This window comes from Lissotriton vulgaris, chromosome 1_2 (assembly GCF_964263255.1).
Source record: "Lissotriton vulgaris chromosome 1_2, aLisVul1.2, whole genome shotgun sequence".
NCBI classification, from domain to species: Eukaryota; Metazoa; Chordata; class Amphibia; order Caudata; family Salamandridae; genus Lissotriton; species Lissotriton vulgaris.
Genome location: NC_141686.1, coordinates 310,850,948 through 310,866,726, shown reverse-complemented (window position 1 = coordinate 310,866,726; position 15,779 = coordinate 310,850,948). Strand labels below are relative to the sequence as shown.

General features: G+C 48.0%; 1 protein-coding gene across 7 annotated transcripts in view; it reads left to right on the top strand.

The window, feature by feature from the left end:
- The window catches only part of STX3 (syntaxin 3), a 251,816-nt gene that overhangs the window by 195,243 nt on the left and 40,794 nt on the right, over positions 1 to 15,779 (top strand). For all 7 annotated transcript variants that reach the window (XM_086953333.1, XM_086953330.1, XM_086953332.1 and 4 more), the window contains exons 7-8: positions 7,770 to 7,843; positions 15,014 to 15,148. In XM_086953333.1, the coding sequence (XP_086809459.1) occupies positions 7,770 to 7,843; positions 15,014 to 15,148 (209 nt within the window). The remainder of the gene's footprint in view (positions 1 to 7,769; positions 7,844 to 15,013; positions 15,149 to 15,779) is intronic.

Here is a 15,779-nt window from a genome sequence, read left to right as displayed (position 1 = left end):
CAACCATCTGTACAAATCCTGCCAGGCTGATCCTCGGGGTGGCGAGATATGTAGTTCGCCGGGTTGTTCACTCCTGGGCGGTACACTATTTCAACGGAATACGGCTGGAGTTGCACTGCCCACCGCTCAATGTGGGGCAGGGCATGTCAATATGTCCCTGTGAAGATTGGGGCAAGTGGTTTGTGATCTGTGATGACGTTGGAGGGCTGTCCGCACAAGTACAGATGGGATTTGTGGCAGGCCCACTGGATTGCCAATGCCTCTTGCTCTATATGAGGATATCGAGCTACCGTGCCTGACAGTGCTCTGCTGGCATACGCAATCGGGACCCATGATCTTTCACTTTTCACCTGCAAGAGGACAACCCCCAAGCCCTTCAGGGCTTCCTTCTACTAAAAGTTCAATCTTGCATCTTGGGTCAAAGTAAGCCATAGTGGTATGTGCCAGTAAGGCATCTTTCACCTAGCGAAATGCCATGTTGGTGTATTCCATCAACTCCCAGCTAGCATCCGACTTTGTAAGGGCTATCAGGGGTTTGGACAAAATGGGCTAGTTCAGAGTGAATCGGCCACTGTAGGTCGCCATCCCAAGGAAACTCCTCACCTCCCTAGCAGTCTGGGGAGCTGACTACTTCCGTATTGCTTCCTCCTTTCTGGAGTACACCTTCAGCTCTTCTCTTGAGAACACGTATCCAAAGAAGTTAATGGAATTCTTGTAGAACAAACACTTCTTGGGGAATGTCAGTCCACAGTCCACCAACCTCTCCAGAGTCGCTCTGAGTTGTACATGATGCTCCTCCCTAGTCTCAGAAAAGATCAGGATGTCGTCACTGATGTTTAAACACCTACAAGGCAGGAGAGGGTCTCACTTATGGTGCTCCAACACACCTCTGCTGCCGAGGGTATGACATTTAGCCGCTGGTATCGTCTAAGGCCCATGTGTCTCGAGAACATCATTATATGACGACTGGCTGGATCCAACTCCAGCTGATGGTAGCCGGCATTGAGATCCCGTTTTGAAAACCATTGTGTGCCATTCAGGTTCACCACAATGTCGTCCATAGGAGGGGTGATATGCTGTTCGTACTGAGTGACTTTATTGGAGAGGTGCATGTCTACCGAAAGCAGAATAGCCCCAGGTTGCTGCAGGGGGTGAGACCCAATTCTTGGACCTGGTGAATTTCTCGATCACATCCTGGTGCTCCAGGTCCCACAGTTCCTTCTCCACCAGTGGTCGCAGGTGGAAGGGTCATCATATTTATCAAGCACCGAATGGGCTCCCAGACTGCTCCGTGATGGCTGGCCTTCGTGTCGTTCCTCATCAATCGATGGCTCTAACAGGGCTGCCCTCAGCCAACCCCTGTTCACCGTTCTTGGGCCTTCCACTGCGCTTTGGCACACTTTGGCGTAGTGGATCAGCCACCCGCAGCCAGAGCACGAGCAACCTCGAGCTGGGCAGACATCTGGTGCTCTAGACTGTAGTTGCCACACCTGCCCTCTGGTTGTCATAGAGGGCTGGGGTGACCGGGCCCTCTCTGGATAGCGTCCACCAGCCCCTCTCTCGCGAGACCCACCTCCATGTCGTCAGCCCAGCTGCTTGTCAGCTCAGGGGACCTTGCCAGAACCAGGATCGCATATGCTGTGCCCGGATGTCTACAGGTTGGCCAGTGTTGACGCACATGCTCGCTAGTTTCTGAGACCTGCATAGAATACATTGACGGACTTGTTCTCAGTCTGTCGCGCCCATCACAGCTTGAACCGCTCATAGTCTGGGTTTAGCTTAGGATGGAAATGCTGGTTCCAACTCCTCCTCGTCCCCTGCGGATGGTGGGCTGTCAAATGCACCAGTGTGGGCGTGACTGACCTCTTCACCAATGCTGAGCCCTCGTGGCTCTGACGTCACGGTAGACGCAGCGGTATAGTCTGTGCGCCAATGACTGATGCAGACGCTGGTTACTGATATAGGTTATAGTGCCTGGCGGCTGCTATGGCATTTATTTATGCCCTCGGACCGCGCCCGGCACTCGCTGTGTGATTGTATCACAATGTATAGTAGTGACCGGGTGGCACTGTACATAATGGATGTATTTTCAGCTTTGCAACCCCTCTCACAATATGTGAGGTGGTTTTGAAACCTGTTGGTGGGTTTTGTGGTAATGAGGTTGGGTTCCAAGAAGGATCTGAAGAGGTTCCCCGACTAGATCCCACCGAGTCTTTTTCTGATACGTTTCTGGGCGGCTTGGGGAGCCAATGTGAGCCCTCGCGTATCTGTATAATGTGCGTCCCCTCACATCTGTACAATGTGTGCCCTCGCTCATCTGTACAATCTGCACCCTCACATCTGTACAATGTGCGCCCTGGCACGTCTGTACAGATGTGCGCCCTGGCACGTCTGTACAGATGTGCGCCCTGGCACGTCTGTACAGATGTGCGCCCTGGCACGTCTGTACAGATGTGCGCCCTGGCACGTCTGTACAGATGTGCGCGCCCTGGCACGTCTGTACAGATGTGCGCGCCCTGGCACGTCTGTACAGATGTGCGCGCCCTGGCACGTCTGTACAGATGTGCGCGCCCTGGCACGTCTGTACAGATGTGCGCGCCCTGGCACGTCTGTACAGATGTGCGCGCCCTGGCTCACGTCTGTACAGATGTGCGCGCCCTGGCTCACGTCTGTACAGATGTGCGCGCCCTGGCTCACGTCTGTACAGATGTGCGCGCCCTGGCTCACGTCTGTACAGATGTGCGCACCCTGGCTCACGTCTGTACAGATGTGCGCACCCTGGCTCACGTCTGTACAGATGTGCGCACCCTGGTTCATCCATATGATGTGGGCCCTGGCACATCTGTACGATGTGCGCCATCTCTCATCCATATGATGTGCGCCCTGGCTCATCTGTACAAAGTGCTCCTTGGTTCCTCTGTACCATGTACGCCCTCGCTCATCTGAGGCCCTCGAAAATCTGCACAATGTGCGTCCTCACATCTGTCCAATGTGCGTCCTCTCACATCGGTCCAATGTGCGTCCTCTCACATCGGTCCAATGTGCGTCCTCTCACATCTGTCCAATGTGCGTCCTCGCACATCTGTCCAATGTGCGCCCTCGCACATCTGTCCAGGTGTGCGCCCTGGCTCACATCTGTCCAGGTGTGCGCCCTGGCTCACATCTGTACAGGTGTGCGCCCTGGCTCACATCTGTACAGGTGTGCGCCCTGGCTCACATCTGTACAGGTGTGCGCCCTGGCTCACATCTGTCCAGGTGTGCGCCCTGGCTCACATCTGTACAGGTGTGCGCCCTGGCTCACATCTGTACAGGTGTGCGCCCTGGCTCGTATCTGTACAGATGTGCGCCGTGGCTCATCTGAGGCCTTTAAATCTGTACAATGTGCGTCCTCTCACATCTGTACAATGTGCGCCTTGGCACATCTGTACAATGTACGCCCTGGTCCATGTGTGCCCTGGCGCACATCTGTACAGATGTGCGCCCTGGCATCCTGTTCTGAACTACACCTTTCAATGTTGCGATGAAGACCTCCCTCAGAACTGGGTCCAAGCTCTTCTTCTCTGCCCATTTCCACCCCTGCCCAAAGTGCCCTTTTGCTAACCAGTAACCCCCTCCATATTGCTTTCTGGTAGAACGGAGGTAATTTTGGTGGGTGACTGGTGTGAGGTCTGCAGTTTTGACTATACCCACCGAGTTGTCCTAATACCGAGTTTGAGTTGTGGTGGTAACATTGCTGTACTTCCTGTCTGGCAGTTTGAGCCTGGCATTTGGGGTCAGAAAGGATGCAGAGAACCTATTGCACTGACTACCGTCACCCCTAGGGTGGCCTTCAGTCTGATTGGTTGTTTCCAGGGATGCTTGGCCTTTCAAACTTGCTTTACTCCTCTTGATTCACATGCCTGAAATGATAAACACAAACTCGCTCCTGTATAAATAAAAACACCAGTCAGGCCTTCACCAGGGTGTGAGCAGTGAGTGCACGGATTCTCCTGGCCTGCACCACCTCGGAGAGCAAGCCCTGAGTGTGCAAACAACCTCCCACTGAAGAGCAAAGGGAGCCTTGTGCACTCAAGGGATCGAGTGTAAACAAACCACCACTGAAGAGCAAGTGTGCACAGGAGCATTGTGCCCTCAAGGGATCTAGTGTGTAAACAAACCACCACTGAAGAGCAAGTGTGCAAGGGGAGCCTTGGCCCCCTGCTGCAGAGCTTTGTACAATCACGAGATCTAGTGTGGAAACAAACCACCACTGAAGGGCAAGTGTGCAAAAGAGCCTTGGCTCCCAAGCTGCAGAGCTGTGTGCAATCACAAGATCTAGTGTGTAAACAAACCAACACTGAAGAGCAAGTGTGCAAGGGGAGCCTTGGCTCCCAGCTGCAGAGATGTGTGCAATCACAAGATCTAGTGTGTAAACAAACCACCACTGAAGGGCAAGTGTGCAAAGGGCTGCCAAGGTGCAGAGCTGTGTGCAATCACAAGATCTAGTGTGGAAACAAACCACCACTGAAGGGCAAGTGTGCAAAGGGGAGCCTTGGCTGCCAAGGTGCAGAGCTGTGTGCAATCATGAGATATAGTGTGTAAACAAACCACCACTGAAGAGCAAGTGTGCAAGGGGAGCCTTGGCCCCCAGCTGCAGAGCTGTGTGCAATCACAAGATCTAGTGTGTAAACAAACCACCACTGAAGAGCAAGTGTGCAAAGGAGTATTGGCTCCCAGCTGCAGAGCTGTGTGCAATCACAAGATCTAGTGTGTAAACAAACCACCACTGAAGAGCAAGTGTGCAAAGGAGCCTTGGTCCCCAGCTGCAGAGCTGTGTGCAATCACAAGATCTAGTGTGTAAACAAACCACCACTGAAGAGCAAGTGTGCAAAGGAGTATTGGCTCCCAGCTGCAGAGCTGTGTGCAATCACAAGATCTAGTGTGTAAACAAACCACCACTGAAGAGCAAGTGTGCAAAGGGGAGCCTTGGCCCCCAGCTGCAGAGCTGTGTGCAATCACAAGATCAAGTGTGTAAACAAACCACCACTGAAGAGCAAGTGTGCAAAGGAGTATTGGCTCCCAGCTGCAGAGCTGTGTGCAATCACAAGATCAAGTGTGTAAACAAACCACCACTGAAGGGCAAGTGTGCAAAGGGGAGCCTTGGCTCCCAGCTGCAGAGCTGTGTGCAATCATGAGGTCTAGTGTGTAAACAAACCACCACTGAAGGGCAAGTGTACAAGGGAAGCCTTGGCCCCAAGCTGCAGAGCTGTATGCAATCATGAGCTCTAGTGTGTAAACAAACCACTACTGAAGGGCAAGTGTGCAAAGGGGAGCCTTGGCCCCCAGCTGCAGAGCTGTGTGCAATCATGAGCTCTAGTGTGTAAACAAACCACCACTGAAGGGCAAGCGTGCAAAGGGGAGCCTTGGCCCCCAGCTGCAGAGCTGTGTGCAATCATGAGCTCTAGTGTGTAAACAAACCACCACTGAAGGGCAAGTGTGCAAAGGGGAGCCTTGGCTCCCAAGCTGCTGAGCTGTGTGCAATCACGAGATCTAGTGTGTAAACAAACCACCACTGAAGGGCAAGTGTGCAAAGAGGAGCCTTGGCTGCCAAGGTGCAGAGCTGTGTGCAATCATGAGATCTAGTGTGTAAATAAACCCCCACTGAAGGGCAAGTGTGCAAAGGGGAGCATTGGCTGCAGAGCTGTGTGCACTCAAGGGATCTATAGGTCTGCGCAGGTGCCTGTGCAGTTAGTGGTCTGGTGTATGTCCAGTGCTACGAGGTCCCAGCCTGTGACAGAAAGCACTGTGAACAGGCAAGTCTTTATTATAAACTTGCATTACAAGCGGTATAAGATAGACTGCTACAAAATGTGCAAAAGGTTACAAATAAAGTGTCTCCAAAATACAGATTTTAGTAATACCCAGACTGTACATAATATTTTATTATATGCCTGTCCCTTAGAAGCACACACTTGACAGCTCTGCTGGACACTTCCTTGCAATACCATCTAAAAAGAATAAATCTTTGTCATCACAAAGCTCCAAGTGATTCCATCAATTAAAGCTAGTACCACTCCCAAGCACCCTTTACATTTGCACATTAACCAGAGGTGCACGTTTGCATTTCTTTCAGGCAAGCAGACACCCTGGCAGGAAGGCTTCTTTAATGTTAGGTGTCTGTCCCGCTTTGGTTTCACAGCACAGGAGACTCCCTGCAAGACATTTCAGTTGAAGCAATTAAACTATCGGAATTAACCGTACCGGGACAGTTGCCTTTTTGCAAAAAGTTGGAACAGTTTTCCATAAATGTAATGTAATTTTATTTTTATAAAGCGCAACTTACACTCCATGGAGCATCTTGGCGCTGATCGCTCGTGTCCAAGAGGTGTTAGACCAGTGACCAGAGAGGTCTCAGTGGGATAGTGCACGGGCACGTCATGCTCCTCCGACCCTGCCCACTTGCACCTCTGTTTGCACGTGAATTACTGGATCACTACAGGGCACAAATTTGTGCGTGGTCTTCAATAAACTGAAGCAAAGTGGACGTCCCTTTTCACAGCCCTAAATCACAACACGAAAGAGGCGAGTAGTACACACTACACAGGTGATATGAAGAGAAGCTGTGAGACACGACAGGCGTTGAGAAGAGCTCGACCCGCCCTTCCCCAGCAGCACAGTCAGAAACCGTGGGCTGTTAGTGAGTACTAGTGATCACCATGGTGACATCACACACTCCAAAGCTTTACCCTTTAGAGTAGGTGACAATGCACCAAAAAGTCACCAGTGAGTATAACGTGAGACAGAGTGCGCCTCCAGACTACAGCAGTGAGTATGTGATGCATGGCTCCAGTACAGAAGAGTGTACGCTGAGTGCCTGTACAGAGCACGGAGGGTTTCAAGCTGCTGTGCTTGGTGAGGTGGAATTGTTGTACAACAAAATCAATATTTCCGGTTGAGAAACTTAAACCCAGGGCCACTGGAATTGAGATTGTGCAGACGTGGCGATTTTCACATAAATATAGATTTGCTGAGTTGCCACATAATCCATCACCTGCCGCATAATCTGCAGATTTTACCAACAAAAGAATTCTAGCTCAAGCAGTTCAAAAGTTACAAAAAAATGCAATGAAACGCGTTGCTGTGCTGTGGAAGGCCCTTTAGAAAGGTTGACTAGATGCATTTGTATTGGTTAGTGCTATATTTGGGTTTTAAACTGGTACTAATGTTAACAAGTTTGAAAATGACAAAATAATGAAGTCATACGATAAAATGTGGCACATTATGCCGCATAATTTGCCTTTTCTTGCCACATAATGTACTCAACCCTGCTGCATAATTTGGCCCTTGCCTGCCGCATAATTCCAGGGACCCTGCTTATACCTATGGGGAGTGAAGTGCTTATTGCCTCTTCCCCCAATCAAGTGTTTTCACAGGACCACCGCGGCCAGCGATAGTGATAAGCACAGTCCCACACTGGTTCTGGGGCGTCAGAAGATCTGGGGATCCCAGAGCTGAGAATGTGTGTAGTAACTTAGTCCAGACCTGTAGAGGATCTTTAGATGTTTATTTGTAGTTGGTTACATGCATAACAACAAAGCCAGGATATAACAATGTGCTGTTGCACAAATGAGCTATAACCATGGTCCTATTCCTCTCTCTGAAGACCTACTTCAATGCCACATACGTACAGATGCTGCTGCTACACACGTGCTCATGAAGGTGGGTGCGCCTGGAGTTTTGATCCATATATTGAAGCTGAACATTCTGTTTTTCTTTTCCTTCTCTAACAGCGGGGAAGAGCACGACGGACGAGGAGCTGGAAGAGATGCTGGAGAGCGGGAACCCATCTATCTTTACCTCAGGGGTAAGTAGCGGCAGCAGGTGGAGGCTTGAGGGGAGGCCGCAGCGGAGTGCTGGGGCATCAGAGAGAGGAGTTGGGGCATGAGATGTCACTCCAGAGGTGGTGCAAGCCTCCTCGCTGAATGTACGTCTTGTACCTTATGGTGTTTCTTGGGGGGGATTCTGTCATAAATTGTTCCTTCCCTGAGGATGGTTGTACTTTATGCTACCTGTCTCCTTGCACATTGTAAAGTGCTCAGATACCCACCAGGGTCATGTTCGCGCTATATAACACTTAATAAATTAATAAATGTCACAAACCATGGTTGAGACCCGAAGAGAGGGTCCTCTCCGTTGAAATTGCTCCATGGTTCTCACAAATGTGCAACCGTAGAGTAGGGGCTCAAATGTGCGGGCGGACTAATGCCTGCCATATTTTCAGAATAACCTCTAACTACATGAGTTTCATTAAGATTCTCAGTTCCGAAAGTGTATCTTGTATAGGTATCCATGCTCATGATGGCTCCACGCCGTCAATATACTTGAACCTAAAAGTATAAAATTCTGAATCAATAAAGAAATCAATGATTCTACAACTTTGAAGACTCACCAATTTATGAAAGTTAAAATTGAATCCTAAAAATGTAAATGGTGAAGAAACCGCGCCGGTTTCAAGTTAAATGAGCGCGTCCTTAGTGATCTAATGACCACACACTCTCATAATACTACAAGGCACTGAAAGGCACAGTGCGACAAGGATTGCGCCACTAAGAACTCGTTTAAACATCGTTGAAAACCTGAGGAGTGCATGGAGATAACAGCATCAACATTATTCAAATTCCACGCCGTCATGAGCCACGAGCGGCGTGTGCTACTGCCACTCCGCCCATGCGCGGCACTAATTCTGTGCGGGCGATTTAGTGAGTGGGCGGGGTCATGACGGCTCCAAGCCGTCATGAGCACACGCCGCCCGTGACTCATGACGGCATGGAGCTGTCATGAGTAAGGGAGCGTCACGCCTAACCACTATCCCCACTGGCGCTGTGGGCGAATTCGCGCCACAGTGAAAAGGTTAAAACCTGGTGGATCTTGGACGTAAGCTGGATTCTGGTCTTTTAAAATCCCACAGATCTTCCAAGTATCACACTGTCCCTTGTCTTATGTAGCGCTATATGTCTTTTTGGTTACTTCAGAGCACTAGAAAAAGCATCCACAATACACACTGCATCAAGGCCTCTCAGTCAAGTGAATACGACATAGTTTAACAATATGGATCGCAGCTTCGCCTGTAACTGTCCCCATATTATCAATTGGTTGTAATATAATTTCAAGCTGTTAAGCTGCTGCTTTACAGATCAAGGGATAGATATATTTCAGCAGCTAGCCTGATAGTGTGTTTCACTGAGTGGTAAATACATCTTTACAGGACACTCCACGGCCCACAGGTACCTTCCCACTGGCTGCGGTACAATAGGTAACAGAGGTGAATGTGGAGTTAGAAGGGCTTAGGTGTATGCTTCAGTGACTCCTTAAAATCTTTCAAACAATGTGGCAAGTGGGGACTGTGCCCCACCTCTGTCCTGGCCCCCACCTCTGTCCTGGCCCCCACTATGACCCACCTCCACATCTGTTGGCTGCCTGCCTGTGCTGAGTAACAATTCAGAAAACGAGCATTGGCAAAGCCAATAGGTCTTGTGTTAGCTGCCAGCCATTTGGCGTTGTCAATGCTTTTTGTTTAGTCATGGTTTTCGCAAACTTTTCTTGTTAAGTAAGCTGCTCGTCACTTATCAATGTAAAACAAATATGGCTAAAAACAAATACTGCCATTGTAGTCCCTAGAAATGATGGGAGCCTACATGTTTTCTTAAAATGTTTGTTCACTTCGACTGTGTGTGTGTGTATGTGTATATATATATATATATATGTGTGTGTGTGTGTGTGTGTGTGTGTGTATATATATATATATATATATATATATATATATATATATATATATATATGAGTTATTGGCAAAGGAAAAAACGCTCTTTCTATGGAAACTAGGTCCTAGCTATAACTACCTACTGGCAAACGTTGTAGGATATGTATGTATATATCTTCCAAAGTTGTCCAAAAAAGCGAAGACGCACTCCAGCGCAGTAATTCAAACGGAATTCTTTATTGAGGGAAGCCTTAGTTGCAATCCTGATTTTCTTTCCTTTTGCTTGACCGGTTTCGGAGCCCCCAGCTCCTTTTTCAAAAGCACACTGAAAACTTGCAGATGCGGCTAGCATGCTCATTAATACATTGCCCTCCGGTGGGCCTCACAGGTGAGTGTTTCACAAGGCATGCTGGATTTTCCCTTCAGTGGGTTCCACAAGAATGCAGTTAATTAAAAGGTATTCTCAGCCCTCCAGTGGGCCTCAGAAAGACAAATGCAGGCTTTAGTTTTCAAAACTGCTGCTGCCACTCGTGAGTTTTCACCGGTTCAAACCCCGTGGTCCAATCAAGTTTTCGAGGGTGGTGCAGTCCTCCGCGGCTTGGACAGCCGTGATTTATGTCTTCCAAAGTTTGGACATCCCTGATAAAAAATCATGCCCAACAGCAGTCGGGGGTGGGGGTGGAGTGCTTTGTCAGCAGATAGACAACATTCCTACTTGCTTGTCCTTCAGACCAATAAAACTATCTATTGAGCGGTGGAATGCAGAACGGTCCCCCTTTTCAGGGTTTCAAAAGAGATAACTTTCCACTTTTTATGATAGGCGTGACAAAGTTCTTTAAGCTGGGTCGTCTTCACAATTTAACAAGCCAACATTAAGAGACAGGACATCACATACGGTCTTGTCTCCACTGCCCTTTGTTGCAGAATTGAAAGGATATTGGACAAGGAGATTTACCATAATGCAGTTATGGCATTAGAAGCCTGAAAAGCTTTCACAAAGTGAGGATTGGAAGCGTCATTTCCTTCTGGTAGAACCTGGATGAGGAAATGTCTAAATATGGATTCCAGTACATGTGGCTCTTAACTATTGGGTTGAAGTTAAGTTGCCTAGGTGTTGTAGTTTAGAAATGCTTTTGGAAAATACTCTGGCTTGAAGGGAAAGATTTTGAAATCTTATTAGGAAATATACAAATGTCTGACTGGATGCTCTAAAATATGTAATGGCCACAGAATTCATGATGCATTTGAATGTTTAATTATTCCCGCCAATGGACCAGTTCCATGGTTAAAACGGAGTACTTGGTTTAACAAGTTCGGTGCTAAAGCCCCTCAAGAGTTAATCTTTTTTGTGGATTGATTTGCTTCCTAGGAGTTTAAAATACAGACACCCTTATAAAACATAAAAAATCAAGTATCTGGGATGTCCTTCTGTGAGTGGGATCAGATATGCACACTGTAATCGGATGAGGGGAACATGTCTGTAAACTGAAAATGAGATGGTTACAGTAGTTGATTGGGGATTTCTTATGAACGTGATGGAAGATGGTTACTGTAGTCGATGCAACATTTCTTATGAATTGGATGGAGGGTGGTCACAGTAATCAATGGGGTATTTCTTATGAACAGAATGGAGGGTGGTTACAGTAGTCAATGTGGTATTTCTTATGAACGGGATAGAGGGTGGTTACAGTAGTCGATGTGGTATTTCTTATGAATGGGAAGGAGGGTGGTTACAGTAGTCCATGTGGTATTTCTTATTATAGGGATGGAGGGTGGTTACAGTAGTCGATGGGGTATTTCTTATGAACAGTGTTAGACGGACCGGGAGGGTCGGCCGAGGACAAGGGGAGAGGTCTCCGGGGAGAGCCGTCTCCAGCGATCGTACAGACTAGTAACTTCCCCCCCACAGATGTACACCACACAAAGATAAGGTTTAACGTTCTTTATAAGAAATCTTTAGGTACGGTAGAATGGTACAAGGAGGTCTGGACTCAGGGGTCCCCTCGATTCTAGTCTCTTGGATGGGAAAGGGGGTAGCGGGACAGTCTTGTTACCAATCTGGTAGATGCGATGATATGATGGGTAGCTCACAATCCTCGAGCTCGGCGTTCTAGGTGGACGGGCCGCGGCAGCGCCGGCAGGTCCCGAGATGATCGTAGGTAGCGACGGTCCGCGGCGGCGCCAGCAGGTCCCGGTGAAGGTGGTAGTAGGGTCAGGAGGTACTTGAAGACGTCTGGAGGGGTCTTCAGGGGGGCCATCTCCCAACCTTCTTTGACTAGGCTGAGGGGCCCTCGCACAGGGTGTCCGTACAAGAGTTCGAAAGGGCTGAAGCCGAGGGACTTCTGGGGGACTTCTCGATATGCGAAGAGGAGGCACGGAAGTAGCACATCCCACTGGCGACGGAGGGGCTCTTCCAACCCCCCGATCATTCCCTTGAGCGTGCGGTTGAACCGCTCGACTAGTCCGTTTCCTTGAGGGTGATAGGGGGTCGTGAATCGGTAGGTGACCCCGCACTGTTGCCAGAGGGATTTCATATATTTTGAAATAAAGTTTGTGCCTCTGTCGCTGACGACTTCTCGGGGGAAGCCCACCCGGGAGAAGATCCCCATTAAGGCCCGGCCGACCACCGGGGCTGTTACAGACAGGATGGAGGGTGGTTACAGTAGTCAATGTGGTATTTCTTATGAATAGGATGGAGGGTGGTTACAGTAGTCGATGGGGTATTTCTTATTATAGGGATGGAGGATGGTTACAGTAGTCACTGGGGTATTTCTTATGAACGGGATGGAGGGTGGTTACAGTAGTCAATGTGGTATTTCTTATGAATAGGATGGAGGGTGGTTACAGTAGTCGATGGGGTATTTCTTATCATAGGGATGGAGGATGGTTACAGTAGTCACTGGAGTATTTCTTATAAACGGGATGGAGGGTGGTTACAGTAGTCAATGGGGTATTTCTTATGAACGGGATAGAAGGTGGTCACAGTAGTTGATGGGGTATTACTTGTGCAGGGTGGTCACAGTAGTTGATGGGGTATTTCTTATGAAGGGAATAGAGGCTGGTTACAGTAGGTGGCTGGTATTTCTTATAAATAGGATGGAAGGTGGTTACAGTAGTCAATGCGGTAGTTCTTATGAATGGGATAGAGGGTGGTTGCAGTAGTCGATGGGGTATTCCTTATGAATGTGATGGAGGGTGGTTACAGTAGTCGATGGGGTATTTCTTATGAACGGGATGGAGGGGGTTTACAATAGTCGATCGGGTATTACTCATGCAGGGTGGTTACAGCAGTCGATGGAGTATTACTTATGAACGGGATGGAGGGTCTTTACAGTAGTCAATGGGATATTTCTTAAAATTGGAATGGAGGATGGTTACAGTAGTCAATGGGGTATTTCTTATGAATGGGATAGAGGATGGTTACAGTAGGTGAGGTATTTCTTATAAATGGGATGGAGGGTGGTTACAGTAGTCAATGGGGTATTTATTATGAGCGGGATGGATGGTGGTTACAGTAGTCAACATTGTTTTTCTAGTGAGTGGGATAGAGTGTGGTTACAGTTGTCGATGGGGTAGTTCTTATGAATGGGATGGAGTGTGGTTACAGTAGTTGATAGGATTTTTGTTATGAACGGGATGGAGGGTGGTTACAGTAGGCGATGAGGTATTACTTATGCATGGTGGTTACTGTTGTCGATGGGGTACTTATGAACAGGACGGAGGGTGGTTACAGTAGTTGGGGTATTTCTTATGAACAGGATGGAAGGTGATTACAGTAGACGACGGGTTATTACTTATGCAGGGTGGTTACTGTAGTCGATGGGGTATTTCTTATGAATGGGATGGGGCCGTTTACAGTAGTCAATGGGGTATTTCTTAATATTGGGATGGAGGATGGTTACAGTAGTCAATAGGGTATTTCTTATGAACGGGATGGAGTGTGGTTACAGTAGTTAATAGGGTTTTGTTATGAACGGGATGAAGGGTGGTTACAGTAATCAATGGGGTATTTCTTATGAACAGAATGGAGGGTGGTTACAGTAGTCAATGTGGTATTTCTTATGAACGGGATGGAGGGTGGTTACAGTAGTTGGGTATTCCTTATGAACGGGATGGAAGGTGGTTACAGTAGTGGATGGGGTATTACTTATGCAGGGTGGTTACTGTAGTCGATGGGGTTTTTCTTATGAACGGGATGGAGTGTGGTTACAGTAGTTGATATGGTTTTTGTTATGAATGGGATGGAGGGTGGTTACAGTAGTCGATGTGGTATTTCTTATCAACGCGATGGAGGATCGTTATATTAGTTGATGGGGTATTTCTTATGAAGGGGATGGAGATTATTTACAGTAGTCAATGGGATATTTCTGATGAGCGGGATGGAGGGTGGTTACAGTAGTCAGGATATTTTTTATGATAAGGATGGAGGGTGGTTACAGTAGTCTACAGGTTTTTCTTATGAGCAGGATAGAGGGTGGTTACTGTAGTCGATGGGGTATTTCTTATGAACGGGATGGAGTGTGGTTACAGTAGTTGATAGGGTTTTTGTTGTGAACGGGATGGAGGGTGGTTACAGTAGTCGATGGGGTATTTCTTATGAACGGGCTGGAGGGTGGTTACAGTAGTCGATGGGGTATTTCTTATGAACAGGCTGGAGGGTGGTTACAGTAGTAGATGGGGTATTACTTATGCAGGGTGGTTACAGTAGTAGATGGGTTATTTCTTATGGATGGGATGGGGTGTTTACAGTAGTCGATGGGGTATTTTGTAATATTGGGATGGAGGGTGGTTACAGTAGTCAATGGGTTATTTCTTATGAATGGGATAGAGGATGGTTACAGTTGGTGGGGGTATTTCTCATGAATGGGATGGAGGGTGGTTACAGTAGTCGATGGGTATTTCTTATCAACGGGATGGAGGGTGGTTATATTAGTCGATGGGGTATTTCTGATGAGGGGTATGGAGGGTGGTTACAGTAGTCGATGGGGTATTTCTTATGAAGGGTATGGAGGGTGGTTACAGTAGTCGATGGGTTATTTCCTATGAGCGGGATAGAGGGTGGTTACTGTAGTTAATAGGATATTTCTTATGAACGGGGTGAAGGTGGTTACAGTAGGTGGGTGGGAGTCATGCCTTTGTGTGCAAAAGACCGGACATAGTGTGATTAGTCGGGAAGTCATTCTGAATGGGATGGAAGATGGTTGCAGTACTTGGGGAATCTCTTCATGTGGATGGGACAGAAGATGTTTTTACAATGATTATTTCTTCTGGCAGATCATTGACTCTCAGATCTCGAAGCAAGCGCTGAGCGAGATTGAGTCGCGACACAAGGACATCGTCCGGCTAGAGAGCAGCATCAAGGAGCTTCACGACATGTTCATGGACATCGCGATGCTGGTGGAGAACCAGGTAACCTGACGAGTTCAAGGGTGGCCTGTTGAAATGTAATAACCAGGATGCACTGTCATGTTGAGGGGCAATTAGAGTGAAACACAATGTATTTGGGATTCTAGAAGATGGCAGGTCAATGTCTGGATCTCTCGGAGCTAGAAGGAGCAAAGCAGCATGCTGGGGACAGCAGTGTGACCTAGTAAACTGATTCCAGGGAGGTGTAAACCAGCCACTAATGGTGGGATACTAAAGCTTTGCCACTGGTGGGCATGAGTGCACAGGACTAGGACAGCCAAGGATCTGATCATGGTACTCCACAGTGAATGGCGGTTGTGAGGGATGCTTATGAGCTCCAACATGGAGGTTTGCACTACACCGTAGATGCCAAAGATGGAAGGTTTCTGCTGGCAACAAGGAAAAAGGTGTTGTAGCCTAGAAACGAGGAAGCAAAGAAACCCAGAGCGTAACTCCTTGTTTCTTTCATGGTGAAAACCTAACTCAATGGGTAGTACTTGTAGTTTGAACTTGAAAATCTAGCTTATGAATCTTGATTGACTACAATCTCTCCAACCTTTTAATGTCCTTTGTTATATCACCTGGCTTCTCTTCTTACGCCATGTCCGAACGCAACTGTTGTTGGACTCTACCC